This window comes from Ahaetulla prasina, chromosome 16, assembly GCF_028640845.1.
Source record: "Ahaetulla prasina isolate Xishuangbanna chromosome 16, ASM2864084v1, whole genome shotgun sequence".
In the NCBI taxonomy this organism is placed as follows: Eukaryota; Metazoa; Chordata; class Lepidosauria; order Squamata; family Colubridae; genus Ahaetulla; species Ahaetulla prasina.
Genome location: NC_080554.1, coordinates 13,171,398 through 13,194,156, shown reverse-complemented (window position 1 = coordinate 13,194,156; position 22,759 = coordinate 13,171,398). Strand labels below are relative to the sequence as shown.

The following is a 22,759-nucleotide window of genomic DNA, read 5'->3' as shown; positions in this document are numbered from 1 at the left end:
CACTCCTTTTTTTCCCCAGATTCCTTGCTCTCATTTTTCCTGAGAACATTTGTCTTACTTTTTGGCCTAATAAATAAGGATGTGATTTTGTATTATTCCCAGTTACTTTTGTTTCTGATGGAATGTGCTGTCTTCAGCTTACTTTAGAGGGAAGCCCCCAGTTTCAATGTTGATAGTAAAAAAAACCAAACCACTTTATTACGATTAAAGAAAATGACAAGAATTATGCTATTGGTTTTTCTAAAAGACTGCAAGCACAAAGAAAACTGAACTGGAAAAAGCAGGACCAGGGGTAAAAAAGGAAAAAATAAAAAGACTGATTTTGCTCCTGTGTGTTTAAAAACCTGAAAAAGCCAACCAACATCTGTTTAGCCACTTTAAGGTGGTCAAGATGGGAACAAATATTGGCCTCTGAGGATGACTTCATGTGCTGAATGGACACTTTAATATCTTTGGTTTTTGTTTTGTTTTTTGCTCTAGCAATAATACCTGAAATTCAAAATACCTGAAAAGGAACAGGTTCTGTTTAATGATGAATGACCAAGCCAGAAACAGGTAAGACCTGAAATTAAGTTTATTGCTTTATTTCCTCTGCTGTCCATTTAAAAGAACTCCAGGGTTCTGGGAACTGCATTTTTTTGTATTTCTAATCCACCCTCCCTACAACTGCTACATTTTCTCTCCCATCATCCCCCGCCGGCATGGGCAAAAGGCAGGGAAAGATGATAGCAAGTAACTACAGTTATATCAAGGGGACGCAGTGGCTCAGGGGCTAGGACGTCGAGTTTGTCGATCGAAAGGTCGGCAGCTCAGTGGTTTGAATCCCTAGTGCTGCCGTGTAACGGGGTGAGCTCCCATTACTTGTCCCAGCTTCTGCCAACCTACCAGTTTTGAAAGCACAAACAGTGTTCCGTGCACCTTTGGCGTTGAGTCATGCCAGCCACATGACCACAGAGATGTCTTCGGACAGCGCTGGCTCTTCGGCTTTGAAACGGAGATGAACACCGCCCCCTAGAGTCGGCAACAACTAGCATGTATGTGTGAGGGAAACCTTTACCTTTATCTTACAGTTATCCTGGGGTTTTTTGAATCAAAATTTGAAGGAAACTGGTTTAAGGGAGGTGCCCAAAGCCCTTAAAAACCACATCAGAGAAGCCTCTGAGTAGACTTGAACTATTTCCAAATCACAGCTTATGATTAGTTTGCCAACAGATCTTTAGAGGCCTATCCTGGCTAAGTACTGTAAACCACTTTTAAGCTGCAGTCCTAAACAAGCCCCAGTAAATAGTAGCTACAGTTTACACCTTCTAGGAGGCAAGGCTGTGGGGTAGAGAGACCAAAGGCTGCCCTTGGACATAGGAAAACAATTGATTGTTTCTAGCTTGTGCTTGAATTAAATAAATGTGATAAATTAAATGCATGGAGCCAATTATGTTGATGGGGTTTAATTAATTTAATTAAATTAATTTATCTACATTTAATTCAAACAGAAATTAAATAATCCCTGTAAATTTACTAGTGTGTGTGTGTGTGTATAAGAACTTTGGGGGGGGAGTGAACCCACAGCTGGAGGGGCATATTGGCAGAGTTCTGCTTGAATCTGGCAGAAGGGATATACTGGTGACTCATTCAACAAACCACAATTAAGCATATCTTGCTTAGTATGAGAGCTGGACACAAACAAGGTTAGTGCCCCATGTGCCAGAAACTCCAAAAATTAACTTGCTGGAAATGCAGTTATGCTACCATTTTTAATGCACCAACTAGGGTAGCATGAAAACTGGGGGGGTGGGGGGGGCTTTTCCACAATGATTGTTTCTTGACTGTACCAGTAGAAGCAGGCAGGAAGGGGGGCATTAAGAACCCCAGAGAAGGTTAACATGTGGTCTGGGTGGGAGATCACCAGGAAACCCCACTACAGCTTATACTACACTGGGAAGTAAGCCCTGCCCCCAAGCCTTTGCTTTAGCAAAAGGGAGTCTACATCTGTATGATTGCAAAAGAAAACCTCTGGAGGTATCTAGGTCCCTATCCCCAGGAGATAGTCCTTCGGGAGAAGGGCGGTATAAAAATCGAATAAATAAATAAATAAGATACGCTCTATAGAAGGAAGCTAGCTATTTTGGAAAAAATGGGGGACTGGCCAAATTCAGGATGGAAGACCACCAGGAAACCTAAGAAAATCTTCCTGCCAGAATGCCAGGGCCAAGGGGCTTTGGTCCTGGTAAGGGAGAGGAGCGCCTGGTTACAGTGGGAGTCCACCTCCCCAAATGGGGCTCTACCCCCAAAGCTGGAGATGTGGGGGAGCCAGGACCCCTTCCAGAACTGTTTCAAGCATCGCTCCTCGCTGTGCTCCTGACCCGGGTCTCTGGCTCTGCTGCATCCGGGAGAGACCCGCTTCTGTCTTGCCTGCCTCCCCCCCCCCCCCCGCAAAGGAGAGTGGGGGTATTTTCTTCCCTTTCTGGAAGGAAAAAGCAGGCAAGGGGGGGGGACACACACACGAGAAAGACCAGCTTCCTTCTTGCAATTGAGAGCAACACAAACTGGGCTGACGAACCTTCCCGCGGGCGCATCCTTGGAGGTCAGGAGCCGAGCAGAGAGAGAGAGAGATACGAGACCCCCGAGCCGAGCGTATTGTGGGGACGGGACGGCACAGAGCCCTTGGGGAGGGAGAAGTCCCCCTCCCGCAAGCCCCGCCGTTTACAACGGGGAGGTCAGAGCGGGACAAGTCAGTCTCACCTCCGGCGGCGCTTGCCTGCCTCGCTGCCTTGCCGCCCCCTCCCCAATTTCCTTTCGGCGAAGGAACCAGCAAACCAGGTTTGCATGAGGGGTCGGGGTGAGAGGTGGGGGGGTCTGCCTGTGGAAAGTAGCCCGTTGCTGGCCAGGAACTCCGGCTGGAAGCAGACTGTGAATTTGGGGGTGGGTGAGAGGAATGGGGGATGCTGAGACAATGGGGCGCCGGGGAAGTGGGAAGAGTGGGACGTCTCCCGGGGGTCTTTCGGGAGGTGGGGCGTCGGGATGCTGAGACAATGGGGCGCCGGGGGGGGGCAGTGGGGAAGAGTGGGACGTCTCCCCAGGGAGTCTTTGTGGGGGCGTCGGGTTGGGGGGATGTTGAGACAATTGGGCGCCAGGGGGGCAGTTGGGAAGAGTGGGACGTCTCCGGAGAGGGAGGGGTCTTTCGGGAAGGGGGGCGTCAGGGTTTCTTTACCTACGGCTCGAGGGGGGAGCCCATCATCCTCACTGAACGGGACTCGGTCCCCGGACCCGAGTTTCGCAAACTCAAGGTATAAAAAAGCGATCTCGCTTAGGGGCGCCCTCTAGTGGCGGAGATGGGGAGGCACAGCCGAGCGGAGCGTGGGAGAGAAAAGTTTTGATTTCTTTTGCCAAAGTCCGCTTTGGGAGCTGCCCTGGGCCGCTTTGGCTGGGCAATTCCTCCGGCTGAAGGAGGCGCCCGAGGCCCCCGACCAGCCGAGGGCGAGAACTGCGCAAAAGCCGCGCAAAAGGAGGACCTGAACGGGAAGCTGATAATTTAAGGGCTTTTGTCACCAGGGAGGAAAAAAGTCGCCAGTCGGAGATGCGTTTTTTTTCTTACTACGGGTCTTCCCCGACTTACGACCGCGATTGAGCCCCCCCCCAATTTCTGCTGTTAAGTGAGACGTTTGTTAAGTGAGGATGGCCCCGTTTTATGACTTTTCTTGTCCCATTTGTTAAGCAAATCACTGCAGTTGTTAAATTAGTCACACGGTTGTTAAGCGAATCTGGCTTCCCCGTGATCTTTGCTTGTCAGAAGGTGGTAAAAGGGGATCACGTGACCCCCGGACACTGCGACCACCATAAACAATTGTTTAGCGTCCAAATGTAAATCACTCAACCCTGGGGATGCTGCAATGGTCATAAGTGTGAAGAATGGTCATTATTTTTTTCAGTACCATTGTAACTTTGAACAGTAGAGGCATTCCCCAACTTACGGCCCCAATTGAGCCCAAAATTTCTGCTGTTAAGTGAGACATTTGTTAAGACAATTTTGCCCCATTTTACAACTTTTCTTGCTGTAGCTGTTAAGTATTTTTATTTTATTTATTTATTTATTTTATTAGATTTTTATACCGCCCTTCTCCCGAAGGACTCAGGGCGGTGTACAGCCAGATAATAAAAACCCACAATATACACAGTAAAACAAAACTAAAACCGAGCATATTACAAAGATGGCCGAAATTTAAAACAATTTAAAACCCTAAAATTCATAAATAACCCCAATTAAAAATGTAATAAAAACTTTTAAGCCAGTCCCGCTTGAATAAATAAGTGCGTTTTCAGCTCACGGCGAAAAGTCCAAAGATCAGGCACTTGGCGTAAACCAGGGGGAAGTTCGTTCCAAAGCATAGGAGCTCCAACAGAGAAGGCCCTTCCCCTGGGGGCCGCCAACCGACATTGCTTGGCGGACGGCACCCTTAGAAGACCCTCTCTGTGTGAGCGTACAGGTCGGTGGGAGGCATAAGGTAACAGCAGGCGGTCCCGTAAGTGAATCACCACAGTGAATTAAGTTAGTAAAATGGTTATTAAATGAATCTGGCTTCCCCTTACTTGTTGGAAGGTCCCAAAAGGGGATCACATGATCCTAGGACATTGCAACCATCATAAATATGAATCAGTTGCCAAGCATCCAAATTTTGATCACATGACCTTAGGAATGCTTGCAATTGTAAGTGTAAAAAACGGTCATAAGTTCTTTTTTTCAGTGATGTCACTTTGGTCACTAAATGAACTTTTGTAAGTCGAGGACTCCCAATATATGTGTTTCATACATCCATATTTCTCAGGCTTGTTCGTGTGCAGGTAAAGTGATTCTGGCATAGCATTTTGTATGAATCCAGTTTCTGCAGTCTGTTAATCATGGTTTATGATCCTGGCAGGATATTCAACCATTCTGGTGTGTTCAACCAACTTAGCATTGCAGCAAACTTTCTCACGGTGCAATGTGTGAACCAACTTGCCCAGTTTTTAATTATTAAGCATATTTCCAGGCTGCCGCAATCAAAAAGATTCTCAGCCACTTAGAAGACCTTATGTTCAAAACATCCGCAGTAAAAATGAAATAACTCAAATATGACCTGGCTTGCTGAACAGCTGGGTTCACGCAAACGGCCACCGCAATCCCCATTTTGCACACCATAATGGTTGAGTTTGTGCAACACTTTTTAACGGAAGAATGGTGTGCATGTGGTGTGCAAATTCAGCAGACGGCAGCAACCTCCCTGCTTGGAGATGCTGTTAGAAATTAATCCTAAATTTCTCTTAATTCTGTCCCGGGTTGGAAAGCTGTTTCCAACAGTTTCAGCTGTTCAGGGGTGTCAAACTCAAGGCCTGCAGGGTGCTTAGATGCAGCCCGCGGGCCGGCCTGGAAATAGCAAAGGACTGGCCCTTTGCTGTTCAGTTCTCAGTTCCTGATGCTTGCAGATTCTGGGAACATTGGATCTTGTCCCCCCTCTGGGTTTAGGTTTCAGAGTCTCCTTCTGGATTGCTGCCTCATAGGTCCACTCATCTGCTTTGCCTCTTAGGCATTGCTACTCAGCCTGGCCAAGAAATTGCTTTGGTGTCTGGAACAGAGCTGTTTGCAACATGTGGAAGGGAGGTCAGAAACGATGTACAATCTCCTGCTTGGGTGGGGGGTTGGACTAGATGACCTACAAGTTCCCTTCCTACTCTGTTCATCTGTTAAATCTGGGCTAAAGCTTTCAAGAAGAGACTGGACTACATTCTGTCAGAAATGGTGTGGTCTCCTGCTTTGGCGGAGGGTTGGGCTCAGGGGTGAAATGCTCCCGGTTCGGACTGGATCACCCTATCCGGTAGAGATGGCGGTGGGTGGTTCAGAGAACCGGTAGCAAAAACCCCTGCCCCCCCACCCCGTCCCAGCTGAGCCACGCGATCATCAGAGAGTTTTTTTTAACTTTTAAAAGCATTTTTTCTTCAGCCGAAAAAATACTTTTAAAAGTTTTTTAAAAAAGCCTCTGAGGATCGCGCGGCTCAGCTGGGATCGTCAGAACCCTTTAAAAGCATTTTTTCTACAACCTCTTTGGCTGAAGAGGTTGTAGAAAAAATGTTTTTAAAAGGTTTGGTGATCAAGCAACTCAGCTGGGATCGTCAGAACCTTTTAAGAGTTTTTTCCCTCTGGCAATCCCAGCTGAGTTGCCTGATCATCACAGGCTTTTAAAAGCATTTTTTTACAACCTCTTCAGCAGAAGAGGTTGTAAAAATATGCTTTTAAAAGTAAAAAAAAAAAGTTGCTCACGCCCACCCAGTCATATTACTCCCCCCACCAAGCCACACCCACAGAACCGGTAGTAACAAATTTTACATTGCATCCCTAGTTGGGCTAGATGACCCCTTCCAACTCTGTTTATCTGTTAAAAGCCAGTTCATTGATCTGGGTGGACTTGCCTTCTGAGGAGGCCAGCAGAGAGCAGCAGGGCTCGTGACCCTGAAGAGATGTTTCTGGGTGCAAAAATTCCTTTTCTTTCTGGTTTATTTGTCAGCAGTGGCTGGTTGTGTGGGATCTCATTCTTAAAAAGCTCATTTTTTCCCCTCTTTGGGGCTCCTGGGGCCTTGGTTTCATCTAATTTTCAATAAAATGTGTAGTGAGTTGAATTATTGCTGCGGATTCCAAGCAAAACCAAAAAGAAAAGATTCAAATACTTGCTTATCTTTTGCTTCGCTATTGTTAGCTACAACTACTAATAGCTTGCAGATGTTTGGAACGGCATTGTTTCATTAAAAAAAACTGGTGTGTGTGTGTGTGTGTGCACGCAATAAGCCCCCTGTTAGAATGTATTGATTCAGTGCTTAAATATGTGGCTGTTACTTGAGAATGGGTTTGCAAATATTTGGGGTTCAATGCTGGCAATTCAAAACCGCTTCCATTCTTGCCTTCAATTTTCAACTGGAAGGGAAAAAATGGTGTGAGAATTGCCGTGAAAACAGGAGTCGTTGCCGGAGGGGGCCAATGTCTGGATTTCTGAAAAACGATGCCTGTCTTTGCTCATCTTTGCTTACATCTTTTTAATACATGATTTCCTGTGATGGCATTGAGATCCTGTACATGTAGTCATGAGCCAATTTTAGGATTCACACTGTTTGTATCGGCAATCTGGGCTAAACGCTGTTACTAATAAACATTCCAAGTTACTATTTTTCTTCATTAAATAATAATCCTTTTTTTTTTTTTTGGCTTCTTTTGCACTCAAGAATTTCAAGCCAGGCAAGGAAAAAGATCATTGTGCAAAATTAAAATTTTGGCACGATTAGTCACATGTAAATGCCTGGGAATTACACAACCTCTTCACATTCTCTCCAAATTGTAAATATTTGTGAAGTGCAATACACATAAAGTTAAAAATTAAGAGAAATTGGGCTGCTCATTTCCAAAAAACAGCACAATTAATTGCTGGTTTTTATAATTTTCTTTTTGATGATAATTTGATGAAACTTGCTAAAGCTCCTTTTTTTCCCATTCAATTTGTTTTGTTCTTTCTGCTTTTAGTCTAGCTTGCTGAACCGATCTCTGTTGCAGTCGCTCGTGGGAATTCTCCCTCCGTCCTTCAGGCGATGATGTTGCAGTAGCTAAAAGGTCCAGCAAAGGAGAAAGGATGAGAAGGGAGGGCTGGCTGTGGACCATGGGGCTTGCCATGGTCCTGGCAGCTACCAACATTGAGAGTTTCTCAAGCCCCGGGTGAGTCTTTGCCCTCATCCAGTGAAGAGGCACCGCTGACTAATTTGCAGCAAGCACTTTCAAGGTTTTCTGCAAAACTAACGGGGCAAGCTTGGGTGGTCCAAAGATGGCCCTCACCCACCACAGGAGATGGGTGAGAGCAAAGAGCACCTCTTCCATTGTTTCGAGCCATGGTGGCACAGTGGTTAGAATGCAGTACTGCAGGCTTCTTCAGCTGACTGCTGGGTGCCTACAATTTAGCAGTTCAAATGTCACCAGACTCAAGGTTTACTCAGCCTTCCATTCTTCTGAGGTGGGTAAAATGAGGACCCAGATTGTTGGAGGTCATAGGCTGACTCTGTGAACTGCTTAGAGAGGGCTGTAAAAGCACTGTGAAGCAGTATATAAGTCTAAGCGCTATTGCTTGCTGTCTGTCTGTCTGTCCTTTTCTGTCTGTCATCTGTAGATAGATAGATAGATAGATGATAGATAGATAGATAGATAGATAGATAGATAGATAGATAGATAGATAGAGCTCGCTCTAAGAGCTCTGGCCAAGGTCGGCTCAATGGTTAGAATGCAGTATTACAGGCTAATTCTGCCAACTGCCAGCAATTCGATCTGAATCGGCTCAAGTTTGACTCAGCCTTCTGCCCTTCCGAGGTGGGTAAAATGAGGACCCAGATCATTGGGGGCAATAGGCTGACTCTGTAAACCTCTTAGAGAGGGCTGTAAAGCACTGTGAAGCGGTATATAAATCTAAGTGCTATTGCTATTGCTATGTTTTTAATTTTCCTTACCTCTTAGGTATAGGTGAAATCATTGTGGTGTTAACAATTTAACTTGTATATTGTAGCGACATCAATTGTGTACCTATCTAATATCTGTATGATGTAATTTACTATTTGCATTTAAAATACAATAAATAAATAACTAACTTGGGGAAAAAATAAGTCAAAGCAGTCATCATGACAGTGTGAGGAAACTCTGTCTGTTTTTTTACGTGTCACATATTTGACACACGTAAAACATGCCAGTTGCACCATCTCAGGTGTTCTGTTGACTTTTCTGACCTCTGAACCCCACCCCTACCCACCCCATGGCATTAATTGATCCTTTTCTGCTTTCAGAGGCCAGCATCGGATTGCCAAGGTGCAAAACACACCCTAGTTGTGGCTGACCCTGCATTGTCCTTTTGTGCTTCTCACTCACAGGTGTGGTGGATGCTCCATGGAGATGAGAAGTCACACCGTGTCCTACCTTGCCTCCCGTGTCCAGCCGGTCCACCAGCCCTACCTCACCCTGTGTCCGGGAAACAGGCTCTGCAGTACATACAGGCAAGAGAGTGGAGAGAAACCAGGGGATCTTCTGGGCTTCTATCTTGACCCTCCCACACCCTGTAGCAGTGAGTTCCAGAGTTCATTGCATGCCGTTGAAGGCCTCGGCAAGTTCCACCTACAGCCCATGACAGGTTATTGAAAGGAGGTAGGTGTAGGTGCTACAGGGTGTAGGAGGGTCAAGGTAGAAAGGCAATGCATTTTACATTCTCTTCATCTGGGTTGATTCCCTGCTGAGTGCTGATCGAAAGGCAGTGGGGCAGATAGGGGGTACCCTTTGGGTCCAGCCAAGAACACAATGCTGGCTTCCTTCTCCTCAGTCATCTCCCCCCAGAGACTGGGATTTCCCATCATCTAATTCAGGGTTTCTCCACCTTCTCAGCTTCGAGATGTGTGGACTTCAACTCCCAACTAGTAACAACTGTGTTGCTAACTTAACAACTGTGGCACGATACGTCGTAAAGTGCGACAAAACTCGCTTAGCAATAAGAAAGAATCCATGTTCTCCTCAGCTTATGACTACGGTACTATTGAGCCGCAACTTTCTGTTGCAAAGTAAGAGCTTAGTCATAAGCTGAGGAGAACATGGATTCTTTCTTATTTCCCCGACAAGAATAACCCTGTGAAATTGCCTGGGGTGAGAGGGATATTTTTTCCTCCTGTATATAGTTTTTGAAGTTGTTAATGATTCCTTCTTTGCATCTTGCTTTGAAGAGCAACTAAGATGATCAAAGGCCTGGAGCAATGGTGGGTTTCAAAAAATTTTACTACCGGTTCTGTGGGTGTGGCTTGGTGGACGTAGCATGGCTTGGTGGACGTGGCTTGGTGGGCGTGGCAGGGGAAGGATACTGTAAAATCTCCATTCCCTCCCAATCAGCTGGGACTTGGGAGGCAGAGAATAGATGTGAATGGAGCCAGTCAGAATTTTTACTACTGGTTCTCCGAACTACTCAAAATTTCCACTACCGGTTCTCAGAACTGGTCAGAACCTGCTGAAACCCACCTCTGGTCTGGAGACTAAACCATATGAAGAACGGCTGCAGGATTTCAGTTTGGCTAGTGAAAAACTGCCATCACTGGAGGTTTTTAAAAAGAGACTAGACAGTCACTTGTCTGAGATAATATAGGTTCTCCTGCTTGAGCAGGGAGCTGGACTAGAAGACCTCCAAGGTCCCTTCCAGCTCTATTCTAATTCTAATTCTTCCAAAGATGTTGGGAGTCAGGCAGCCTATACAATGTATGTATAAACAAGTATTTTTGGGCTGAGCAGCTGGGCCTTTCCCATCTGCTTTTCTTCTCAAAATATCCAGCCAGTTCACATTTTGGGCTCTGTGGTTTTGCAGAACTACATATAAAGTCAGCCATCGCCAGGTTTATCGGAAGATTTCCCAGCCGGAATACGTTTGCGGTCCTGAATGGAAGCGGAGAAGTGCTTTCTCTTGGCTCCGATGTCCCACAGGTGCCTTTTCTTTATGTTAAAAGCAGTAACCAAAAATCATTTTGGGGCCTTACAGGAGGGTTGCTCGGTGAGGGTTATATGTGTAAAGCAAGACTGATGCTGAAGAAACTCAGTTTATTTGATGCAAACAGAAGCTCTTTTTCCCTCAAAACTGCATATCAGGTGTTCTGACCTAGGCTTCATGAGACAGTAAAAAGCACACAATTAGTCCCAAAAAGTCTCTTTTTATTTCAACGGCTGTGAATTCTGTTCATTCACAGCCTGTAATGAGTCACAAATAGTTTGTAAAGAGTCCAACAGAAGTCTGCCACAGTCCTTTGGGATAAGGCTGATAAGCACCCACCTTTATCTCCCTTGACATGTTGCCAAAGACCAAATTGGCAATTAGCTTTGCAAGGCCACACGGAGCTTCAGAATTTAAACCGACCAGCATGAACAAAGTTGCTTCCTGAAAAGGCTTACATGCCTTTGTTCCTCCTTTATAGAGGAGGGGCCAATCATCTCCAAGTCTTACTCCCAAGTCACCCCTTTTTTCTTCACTTTTCTTGCCTTCTGGCAGCTCTGCGGATGCGTGCACTGGGAACAGGCTTCCTCTGTTCCTCTGCCTCACTAACATCCGACTCTGGGGGCTCCGGAGTCAGTGCATAACTCCCAGATGGCCCTGGCCCCATCTCTGCCTCCGACGCAGAGCCCTTGTCTGAGGACTGGCCCATGTTCCTCCACAGCCTCCTCACTCTGCTGCCAGCTCCTCAGGCTGCCAGTGGACCACATCAGACAACTTGGAAACCACTTCTCAGTCATCCAGGTCTTGGTTTTCCCAAAGGTGCTTTTTCAGGGGGCAACTGGCCTTTCTTGTTTTTTTTTTCTTTTGAAGACATTTCATTTCTCATCCAAGAAGCTTCTTCAGCTCTGACAGGATAGTGGGGAAGGGAAGAATTTATACTCCTTGAAGGAGTGGTGAAAACTGAACCGGTTTACTACCGGTTTGCTGCTGTGCACGCCAAAAGGAGGCATGGGGTAAGTAGAACAGCAGGGGGGGTGATCAGCTGTGGCACGTGATTTTTTTTTTAACTTTTAAAAGCATTTTTTTAACAACCTATTCAACTGAATAAGTTGTAAAAAATGCTTTTAAAAGTTAAAAAAAGGCTCTGATGATTGCACGGCTCAACTGGGGTCGTCAGAGCCTCTTTTTTACATTTTAAAAGCATTTTTTTTTACAACCCATTCGGCCTAATGGATTGTAAAAAAAGGCTTTTAAAAGTAAAAAAAGGCTCTGACAATTAGGCAGCTCAGCTGGGATCATCAGAACCTCTTTTTTTACTTTTAAAAGCCTTTTTTAAAAGAAGCGGCAAGCAGGGAAGCGGGTGCCTGGGCATGGGGTGGGGGGCAGGGATTTTTGCTATCAGTTCTCCTGACCACCCACCGCCATCGCTACCAGATCAACTGATCTGGTCCAAACCGGGAGCATTTCACCTCTTCCTTGGAGACAGCTGGTCATTTTAGAGGGTCCTTGAAGCACTTGGAGGTTTCTCTGTCTCCTCAGGGTCACCTGAATAGTGCAAGTGGTTCCTGTAGTCTGCAATTTTTTTCTCTGGAAATCCATTCCTACTCCCACACCATCCAAAGGGTCTTTATCCCAAATTATATAGCTAAAAGTCTGTAGAGATTCTCAGCCATCCAGGTCATGGTGCTTTTTCAGAGCTGAAGAAACTTCTTTGGATGAGAAGTGTAACGTCTTCAAAAGAAAAACAAGGAAGTCCAGTTGCCTCCTGAAAAAGCACCTTTGGGACAACTTTTCAACCATGTTAATTCCACAGATCCAGAGCCCTGGATCAGTCAAACCCAGCAACTCTGTTCTGATAACATGTCATGCCTGAGAGATAGCAGATAATGGCGGGGTAGATAGCCTGGGTAGCCCCACCTGTCTGAATGGAAGTGGGGTTCTCCCCGCTTTCTCTTTGTTTTTGGCTTTGTGGTCCCCGAGTTTCCATCTGGTCTTGTAGCCCACATGTTGACTGATTTACGACCGGTCTGCAGGAAAGAGAGGCCAGCAGGATGCAAACATAACCGGTGTGTTTGTTTCACCGCAGCTGCTATTTGCTGCCCACCATGGCAACCCAGCCGGAAATGTTCGCTCCCAAACGATTGCGCCTGCCCTGGATGGACCGGGAGGTGCTGCCAGACAGGTAAAAAGTCTTCTGGTGCCACCTGGTGTTTCCTCTTCAGGAGAAGCTGCAGCACAGCCTGATGCTGGCATTGCGGAGGGTGCTGTGCTCCAAAACCTCAGATTAAATGCAAAGGGACTTACGCGGCTTGAAACAGAAAGGAAGTGAGCGAGGTACCGGGTTCTGCTCCCACCCGGGTCTCAGTTGTCAGGTGAACTGGCCTGTGGGTGGAACCAGTGAGATTGGCTCACATCACAAGAAACCAACGTTTGTTAGTTTGTTTATTGAAGGGAAGTTGGGAAGCAAAGAACTCGAACAAGTGCTGTTTTGTTTGTTCCATATTTTACTATGATGATGATAATCTGACTTTAATCTCACTTTTTATTTATATATATAATATAACATATTATATTATACCTTCTGGCTCGTTTTCCCACCTTGGGTGATCCAGCTCTCCTTTTGTCTCTCCTGTGCAATGGTCAAATCTATTTAGAATTAGAATTAGAATTAGAATTAATATTAGAATTAGAATTGAATTAGAATTATTAGAATTAGAATTAGAATTAGAATTAGAATTAGAGTAGAGTAGATAGAACAGAACAGTTGGAAGGGACCTTGGAGATCTTCTAGTCCAGCCTTCTGCTCAAGCAGGAGAACCTATACCATTTGAGACAAGTGGTTGCCCAGTTTCTTCTTTAAAATCTCCGGTGTTGGAGCATCCACAATTTCTGGAGGCAGGCTGTTCCACTGTCCTCACTGTTGGCAAGCTTCTCCTTAATTCCAGGTTGCCTCTCTCTTTGATTAGTTTCCATCCATTGTTTCCTGTCCTGCCCTTTGGTGCTTTGGAGAATAATTTGGAGAGCACTGCTCTGCTTCTGGGATGTGCCTTTCCAGACTCCCATGTGGCTATAGGACCATCTTAAAGACCATCTAGTCCAGGGATGTTAAACTCGATTTCATTGAAGCCACACCAGGGTTGTGTTTGACCTTGGGGGACCAGGGAGGGTGTGGCCAGCTTGATGTCACTTGTGTTGGGGGCGCCTGTGGTGGTCTGAGCACTCTGGCAGCGAAAATGGGCTTCCGAGCTCTGTTTTCAGCTGCTGCAACCCTCTGCCAGCAAAAACGGAGCTCAGGAAAAACGGCCCTTCCAAGCTCTGTTTTTGCTGGCAGAGGCACTGCGGGCCGGTCCTTTGCTGTTCCAGGGCGGACCCAGGGGCCAGATCTAAGCAATCCGTGGGCCGGATCTGGCCCCTGGACCTTGAGTTTGACACCCCTGATCTAGTCCATCTCCATGAGGGACAGACATCTCCTGAGAATGTGTCCCTTCCCAAAGGAGCTCTTAGTCCTAGGAAATTCTTCTTGATGCCCAACAAAAGTCTTTACGGTTCTCCTGTTTGGTCTTTAGAAGATCCCTTTAACACTGTACCCTGGCAGGAACTAAGGCTAGCAAACTGCTTCTGGTGTTTTGCAAGGCATTCAAAACTGGTTTTTTCAGCGGGCATTTGGGCTGGCATCTTAGATAGGCCCATTTTGAGAGTTGGTAGGACGTGGCGTGATTGTCAGTTCGTATGTCTGTTATTCCTCCCCCTCCTCTTCCCCATCATTGATGCAACAGTTATTATTAATATGTTTTATTGTAAATGGGTACAACAAGAAACCCACTAACCAGGCCTGAGAAGGGGGCTGCTGCTTCCGCCATGCAGGGGTCCCCTTGGCTCACAGCTTCCTCCTCTGCCTGCAGACGTAGACGAGTGTGCAACGGGGAAACACGGCTGCCGCCAGCTTTGCATCAACACGGCCGGAAGTTACCGCTGCACTTGCCATCCAGGGTACGAGCTCCAGGCGGATGGACAAACTTGCCGGGCCCTGAAAGTGCCCCCCACCCCAGCTCCCCCAGGTGAGATTAGAGCTTGCTGCTTTAATCTTTGTTTGGCAGGGAGTTGGTGAAGGGCTTCGGGCTTTGCATGCTTGTTCACAGCGAAATGCAGAGGCCAACAGTTGACTTTGAGCCTTTGCATGGAATTTCTCCTCTCAACATTTGGATTTACACCTGGGCCCTCCTTCTGGCCACCTTCGTATCTGGTGACTTGGCTGGCTTCTTCTGGCTAAGGAAAGCTAGAGGTACAGATACAGATTAACCGAGTTGGAAGGGACCTTCTAGGTCATCCGCTCCAACCTGCCGCCCAAGCAGGAGACCTTACATCATTTCTGACAGATGGCAGTCCAGTCTCTTCTTGAAAATCTCCAGTGATGAAGCTTCCACAACTTCCAAAGGCAACTTCTGTTCCATTGGGTGATTGTTCTCACTGTCAGGAAATTTCTCCTTATTTCTAGGTTGACTCTCTCCTTGATCAGTTTCCATTCATTGATCCTTGTCTGGCCTTCGGGTGCCTTGGAAAATAACTTGCCCCCCACCCTCTATGGCAGCCCCTCAAATATTGGAACAATGTCTCCCCTGGTCCTTCTCTTCACTAGACTAATCATACCAAATACTTCCATACCATTCATCATATGTTTTAGCTTTCAGTCCCCTAATCATCTTGACCCAGAAGAAGAATCTGCTTTGACGACACCTTGAGTTTATTATGCAAGAATGGTGGTAGGTGCATCAGTGGGTGGGTAGGTTCCTTGGTTTAGAAGGTCTCACTGCCCTCCCAGGTAGGACAGAATTTCTTGTTGCTTAAATGCCCAGCGGAAGGCACAACCATAGCTATTTTTTTTCCAGGGTCTCCCCAGTATGATAAATGAATCCAGTACCTGGGCTAGTGGACAACTTGATTCAATTTGAATCCATCAATTCTAGCCTGGATGAAAACACTAGCAGTGTTTCTCAACTCTGCCATTTTACAATGAGTGGACTTCAACTCCCAGAATTCTGGGAATTGAAGTCCATCCATCTTAAAGTGGCAGAGGTTTAGAAACACAACTGTAGAGGCTTCACCCCCCAGGGTGCTGTGTGGAAGCATGTTCTCAGACGCTTCGTGTGGGAGAACTCAGATTTTCACAGTTAGACTAGTTTAATGTGTGCAGCGTGCTCAAGATTACCTGGTCCCTAATCCTGACCCAACATGACTGACCTGGAGCTCCCAAACATCACTTTTAATTCTGTACATACCTTCCTGTAGCACCTCAAGGCTACAGGAGGCTTCTCAGCCTTTCTCAGGGGCTTCGGAGGGTCCATCTGCTGCCTTCCTTCTCTACGTCGCACCCCCAAACAGGAAGAGGAGATCACCAGCCCAGGCTGACTGCGGCTCATTATTACTTTTGGTACGCGCTGTGCCACTTCAAACTCGTACCGTGAGTAATAATGCGCGGAGGGGCAGCCTTTACGTCGAAGAGGAAGAGTGGAGCAATGTGTCGCCGCCAGCGTTCAATCCATAGAAAGGGAAGAGCTAATGGCTGATTTTCTGCACTCTCTTGGGCAGACCAAGAGGAGGATTTTGAATGTCTGGGATGTGTTTGGTTGGTTTTTATCACTTCTCCTCCAGGAGCACGAGATATAGTGCTCCGTCCAAAAATAAGCTTGCAAGGTAGGCCGGGTAGAGAACCAGCAAGTGGTTTAAGTCACCAGGTGGGCTTCTGCGGTTGAGGGTGGTCTTGAACCCAGATTTCCTGCTTCCAGGCCAACAACTCAGCTCCACACCAGACGGACTCTGTGTGGTATTTGCAATCCTGCCTGGATAAGGAAGGTGCCAGATAGACTGGGGTCCCAGCGAATAAAACATCTACTCATTTCTCCACGGATGCCTGTTTGATTGTTAACACCTCCACAGTCTTTGGGCACTGAAACAATTAAAATCAACAGGGAGAAAACCCCACTTTCACCTAGCACAGGTGAGGTTACCTAGTTGGAGAAGGAAATGTCTGCAAACCACCAGCCAAGCTCAGAGAGCACCAAGGATCCCAGAGATTGGAATCAGAAAATGATTTTAATAATCTTAGACACACACACACACACACACACACACACACACACACAAACACATACATATACAGGTAGTCTTCGAGTTTACGACCACAATCAATCCCAAAATTTATATTGCTGAGGGAAACATTTGTTACGTGAGTTTTGTCCCATTTTACAACCTTCCTTGCCACAGCTGTTAACTGAATCACTTGCAGCTGTTAAGTTGGTACCGTGGTTATTAAGTGAATTAAGTGAAAACACAGTTTCCCCATTGGCTTTGCTGGTCACAAGGTCGCAAAAGCGGATCATGTGACCGCAGGAAATTGGGACCATCATGACGTTCCAAAGATCTGAATTTTGATTGCCTGACCATGGAGATGCTGCAGTGGTCATAAGTGTGAAAAATGGTCCTATGTCACTATTTTCAGCGGCATTGTAACGTTGAACAATCACTGTTTAACTGTTGTAAGTCGAGGACTACCTATACTTCAGTTGAGCAAGATTCCTGATGGCTGCTTAGATCCATCAGGTTGTTTCTTGGCTATAACCGGGAACAATTTGCCTCGGTCGTTGTGAAGGAATGCAGACCCAGCTTTGAGGAAGTAAGAAGAGAGACCTGGAGGGGAGGGCGGGTGGAACATGGACAGAGAGAAGGACGTTCAAGAAAGAAACTTGAGAGGGCCCCATTCTGATTCTTTTAGTGTGTGAAGGGGCCGAGAGAAACTTGGACAGACTTTCGGGAGCCTCTTATTATATCCTAAAATAGCAACAAACACAACCTTCTTGGAATCGCTGCGATGTCTGTTCTTAACCAGGTTCTTACCAATGTTTTTGTTTTGTTTCGTTGTGAACTTGTGCAGCAGGAAGTGACAGCCTTCCCGTTCCAGACGAAGTGAGAGAGCTGAGAAGCAGGTTGGCAGCTTTGGAAGAAGTGAGTCTCCTTCTAGTAACTGCGGTTAGGAATGGAGGTGCTGGTTGTCTGAACAGTGGCATTTACTGTAACTAAGCAATAGAAATCCATAGGGTCAGGCAGAGATCAGGGAGGAAAATTCACTCAGTAATTAATGTGATGGGCTTGACTTAGAAAAGAAAGTCCTTAGTTGAGCTTCACTGGGGGAGTCTTCACGAAAACAGCTTTGGAGTTTGATTGACAATGGTGCATATAGAATAGAATAGAATAACAGAGTGGGAAGGGACCTTGGAGGTCTTCTAGTCCAACTCCCTGCTTAGGCAGGAAACCCTACACCACTTCAGACAAATGGTTATCCAACATTTTTTTTAAAACATCCAGTGTTGGAGCATTCACAACTTCTGGAGGCAAGTTGTTCCACTGGTTAATTTGTGCTAACTATCAGGAAATTTCTCAGCTCTAAATTGCTTCTCTCCTTGATTAGTTTCTACCCATTAATTCTTGTCCTGCTGTTATATGTGGTTGATTCTTGTAGAGTAGAGTAGAGTAGAGTAGAGTGGAGTGGAGTGGAGTGGAGTGGAGTGGAGTGGAGTGGAGTGGAGTGGAGTGGAGTGGAGTAGAGTAGAATAAGAGTAGAGTGGAGTGGAATGGAGTGGAATGGAATGGAATAGAATAGAATAGAATAGAATAGAATAGAATAGAATAGAATAGAATAGAATAGAATAGAATAGAATTCTTTATTGGCCAACTGTGATTGGACACACAAAGAATTTGTTTTCGGTGCATATGCTCTCAGTGTACATAAAAAAATACATTCATCAAGAATCATAAGATACAACAGAGTCATAGGATACTAAGTAAGCAATCAGATCATACTAGGAAACCAAGTAAAACAATATAAATCATAAAGATTACAAGCAACAAGATTATAGTCATAAGTGGGAGGAGATAGGTAATAGGAAGGAAGAGAAGAATAATAGTAATACAGTCTTAGTAAATTATTTTTAGAATAGAATTTTTTATTGGCCAAGTGTGATTAGACACACAAGGAATTTGTCTTGGTGCATATGCTCTCAGTGTACATAAAAGAAAAGATACATTCGTCAAGAATCATAAGGTATAACACTTAATGATAGTCATAGGGAAACAGTCAATATCAATCTTAAGGATACCAGCAACAAGATTAAAGTCATAAAGTCATAAGTGGAAGGAGATGGGTGATGGGAACAATGAGAAGATTAGTAGTAGTGCAGACTTAGTCACTAGTTTGACAGTGTTGAGGGAATTATTTGTTTAGCAGAGTGATAGCGTTCGGGAAAAAACTGTTCTTGTGTCTAGTTGTTCTGGTGTGCAGTGCTCTATAGCGTCGTTTTGAGGGTAGGAATTGAAACAATTTATGGCTGATTCTCTTGGGATATCCTGGTGGTCTCCCTTCCCAGGACTAATTCAACTGGCTCTCCTTGGCTCTTTCTAAATGAGGCAGCTCTATACTGCCACCTATTGCTGCACAAGGGAAAGTCTCATTCATGCTCAGCTCATGATTTAACACATGGCTCTCTTTTCTTGGAAGTGGCTTGCCTTTGGGAAATATGGACTAGGGGATTATGAAAAAGGCTTTCCCTCTGTGCTGCAGTGGGTGGCAGCTGATCAGGACTGACTTAGAAAGAGCCAAGGAGGGTCAGCTCAGTTAGTCCTCGGAAAGGAGTATTGGAAGAAATATCTATCTGGTTCAGCTCCAAGCCAGGAGAAAGACATTGGAACCATGGAGACTGATTGGAAAGATGGTTTAATGATGAAACAGAACCACCAAGAACATGGTCCTGGTGCAGCTGACCACATGGAGTTGAGTATGTGTGTGTGTGGGGGGGGTATTTATACCTTTTCTTGGTCTTTGCACTTTGCACTTGAGCTTCCTGTTCCTGTGCAAGAACATGTATTCTATTGGCTGTTGTCAGACTCCCATTGGTCTGAGCTTAAGTTTGGTTGAAGTTTGGCTGATGTAATGAAAGGGTTTGTTGAGCAATTCCTATTGTGGCTGAAGGCTAATCCTACCTTTGTTCAGAGCCAGACTTCGCTGCAGGGAGTAATGGATTACCAAATCTGCATTTTTAAAGCTGCCACAGCTCAGTATCTGCTTGCAGGGGTCGGGGGGGGGGGGAGGGATGGGGGGGAGGGAGCTGAGGCTCTGAGTTGCTTTCTCCCTTAAGGTTTTTACTTCCCTTTTAGGGGAAATATTTTATCCTGTGTTTTTAAAATATTTCTCAAAATATTTCATTCTTCTCGGAGAGGGGTGGGTGCTGACATTCTACAGGAGACCATCAGGACATTCCGTGCCACCTGCTTTCTGATCCTGCCATGCCTCTTGCAGGATGCTCCTTGGACCTTGGTCGATGCTTTGTGAATGCAGATCTTTAGCTGGGATCCTGAAGCAGGGCATAAGCCATGGTTTGCAAACCAGAGGAGCTAGGCTCACCCTGAACACAAACCAGGAAGGTGGAAGGACTCTGGGTGTCTCAGCCATTCAGGAGGGCTTTGAGGCTCATTGTCCTCAAGGTTATGGGAGGATGGGCAGCCCAGCAGGCCCAAGAAGCTTGAGTGGGGAAAGCAAGGCCAGGGGAAGGGCTGCCCTTCTTCCCTGCCTGGCTTTACTCATCTCTGCCCTGAAGGCTGAACCCAGCCTCTCTGTCGGGCATCAGAATCCTGTTCCTACAAGGTGGGTTGAATGTTCTTAGCCTGGCAACTTTTCATTGCTGCTTTCTGCCCAAGCAGCCACTGGTGCTCCTGGGGTGGCACAAGTGCTCCAAAGCCACAGCAAGTCAGTTTGGTCCAGTGCTTAAGGCACCTGGCTAGAAACCTAGAGATGGTGAGTTCTAATCCTGCCTTAGGCATGAAAGCTGGCAGGTTGACCTTGGGCCAGTTGCTCTCTCTATCTCAGCCCAACCCACCTTGCAGGGTCATTGTTATGAGGAAAATAGGAGGAAGGAAGGAAGGAAGGAAGGAAGGAAGGAAGGAAGGAAGGAAGGAAGGAAGGAAGGAAGGAATTATTATATTCAACACCTTGAGTTAGCTATAAAGTAATAAAGGCAGGATAAAAAAATCTAATACATTAAAAAAAACTGCCAGGAGACCTCCTGGAAGTCATGCTTCTCCCTTTCTCATGTTTACATAGTTTTATTAATTTATAAGATGACATACAAAAAGAATACAAAAGCAAATATTAGGGAAACTAGCCATTTCTAGCACAACAAATCTCTCTAATCAATAAATCCCAAAATCAAAATTTTGTTTTTTTCCGCCTCAAGCACAAAGTCCAGAAGTGGTTTCCAAGTAGAAATAAAAATATTTGTATTTTTTTCCCCTTTAATCCAATCAGTCGATTTAGCCATCTCTGCTAACGCCATCAGTTTTTGCAGCCATTCATCCATTGCGACGATTGAGGTGGCCTTCCAATTCTGTGCATAGAGTAGTCTTGCTGCCGTCAACATATACAACATCAGAGTTCTGAATTTCCCCTCCCCCCCCAAGTCTTGTCCCATTAAACCCGAAAGAAAAGTCACTGGTTTTCTTTCTCTATCCACTTTAAGGATTTTTTGTATTTAAGATGCTTCTCCCTTTCTCAACAGAAGTTCCAGCTTGTTTTGGCACCGTTCCTCAAGCTGGACCTGCCTGGTGCCGGAGAGGGCCCTGCGGCAGAACCCATCAGCCTGTTGGTCCACGTGATCCAGCAACTGGACCGAATAGATTCGCTCAGCGAGCAGATCTCTTTCCTGGAGGAGCGCCTGGAAACCTGTAGGTGGCACCAATGGATCTCCCTCCCTCCCTCCCTCCTGCCGGTTCCCACTTTCCATCTGGGCCTGTCCCAGATCCATCACTTGGTGCAAAGTGCAGGAGGAATTGAGACACTGGTGGCTGGTCTGCAGAGCCCTACAGGCTCTTCTGTGGCGCCTCAAGAGCTTTCCATTCCGTTTCCACACATTTAGGGATACCATTAGCTCCATATCAGCACCAGGGATTCCTTCCCTCAATTTGCAGGCAGAAGGTGTGCCCTAAATAGCTTTAAGGGGGCAGCGGTGTACCGGTCTGCTAATTTCATCAGCGGACTTCGGACAGTTCGACCCCAGTTTGAACACATCTTATACGGACAGTGGGGTTGGTTTTATTACATCTGTAGAGATTTTGCCGGCCTGGGATACCCTTTTTCTGCTGTGATCTGATTTTTATGAGTTACTCGGCGCTTGACCTCTTACGGCTGCGAGGTTCCCCCGCCTCGCAGGAGTGGCCCTCTGCTTTATCGAGGGCCTACCTTAATGAAGGGTCTTGGGACCCAGAGAGGTGGTATGCGGCAAGAAGAATCTGTGGGGTTTTTTAAATAGTTTTTTAAATAAAGGTTTTTTAAGGGGGGGGAGGGATTTGACGGGTGGGGATGAAAACCCGTCGGGGAGGGATCCAGCTCCTGTGCTGGTTCGTGACATTATTCCATCTGGTCTGAAGGCAGGGGGGGAGGGCTCTGTTCCAGGATTAGAGGGTGGTATGATCTGTACGGTAAGTGGGAGAGGCAGATATGGCGGAGGGGGGGGGTCGTATCGAGAGTTGGGAGCACGTGTTCGATGTTTGAAAGCGATCACGTGCTCCGGCCCCCCATTCCCTACCCGTTCCTCGGGCGGCCATGATCCTCAGAGCTTGGACCTTCGGCTGATGTTATGTAATGCCCGGTCCGTGGCTAATAAAGCTCCCCTGATTTGCGATCTTATTCAGGGGGAGTCCGTGGACCTTATGGGCATTACGGAGACCTGGTTGGGCCTAGAGGGGGGGGTTCCCCTTGTTGAGATGTGCCCTCCAGGTTTCCGAGCATTTCATCAGCCGAGGGCCCAAGGTAGGGGTGGGGGGGTGGCGGTTGTTATTAAGGAACATCTGGTGCCGAGGGAGGCCACTGTTCCTCAGATTGCCGGCTGTGAATCCCTCTATGTGCGGTGGGGCCATAGGAATCAGTTGGGCTTGTTGATCACGTACCTGGCTCCTTGCTGCGTGACCACAGCCCTGCCTGAGCTGTTGGAAGTACTTGCTGCTGTGGCGGTTGAGACCCCCAGACTTATAGTTATGGGGGATTTCAACCTGCCATCAGCTGGCTTGTTATCGACGGCAGCTCGGGAGTTCCAGGCTTCCATGACGGCCTTGGACTTGATTCGAGTAAATGATGGCCCTACGCACATGGGGGGAGGCACGCTGGATCTGATTTATATCTCTGGACAGTGGTTAAATGATCTGGAATTAGATGA

The 22,759-nt window shown here is 46.4% G+C and overlaps 1 protein-coding gene across 4 annotated transcripts in view; it reads left to right on the top strand.

The window, feature by feature from the left end:
- EGFL7 (EGF like domain multiple 7) overlaps window positions 1-22,759 on the top strand; it is a 33,753-nt gene that overhangs the window by 4,051 nt on the left and 6,943 nt on the right. The window contains exons 2-9 of one of the 4 annotated variants that reach the window (XM_058159748.1): window positions 481-555; window positions 7,538-7,726; window positions 8,920-9,042; window positions 10,386-10,501; window positions 12,592-12,687; window positions 14,408-14,563; window positions 17,437-17,504; window positions 21,107-21,272. In XM_058159748.1, the coding sequence (XP_058015731.1) occupies window positions 7,644-7,726; window positions 8,920-9,042; window positions 10,386-10,501; window positions 12,592-12,687; window positions 14,408-14,563; window positions 17,437-17,504; window positions 21,107-21,272 (808 nt within the window). In that variant the 5' untranslated portion in view covers window positions 481-555; window positions 7,538-7,643. Of the gene's footprint in view, window positions 1-480; window positions 556-7,537; window positions 7,727-8,919; window positions 9,043-10,385; window positions 10,502-12,591; window positions 12,688-14,407; window positions 14,564-17,433; window positions 17,505-21,106; window positions 21,273-22,759 lie in introns of all 4 variants that reach the window. The other 3 variants (XM_058159747.1, XM_058159749.1, XM_058159750.1) reach the window with 3 other exon arrangements.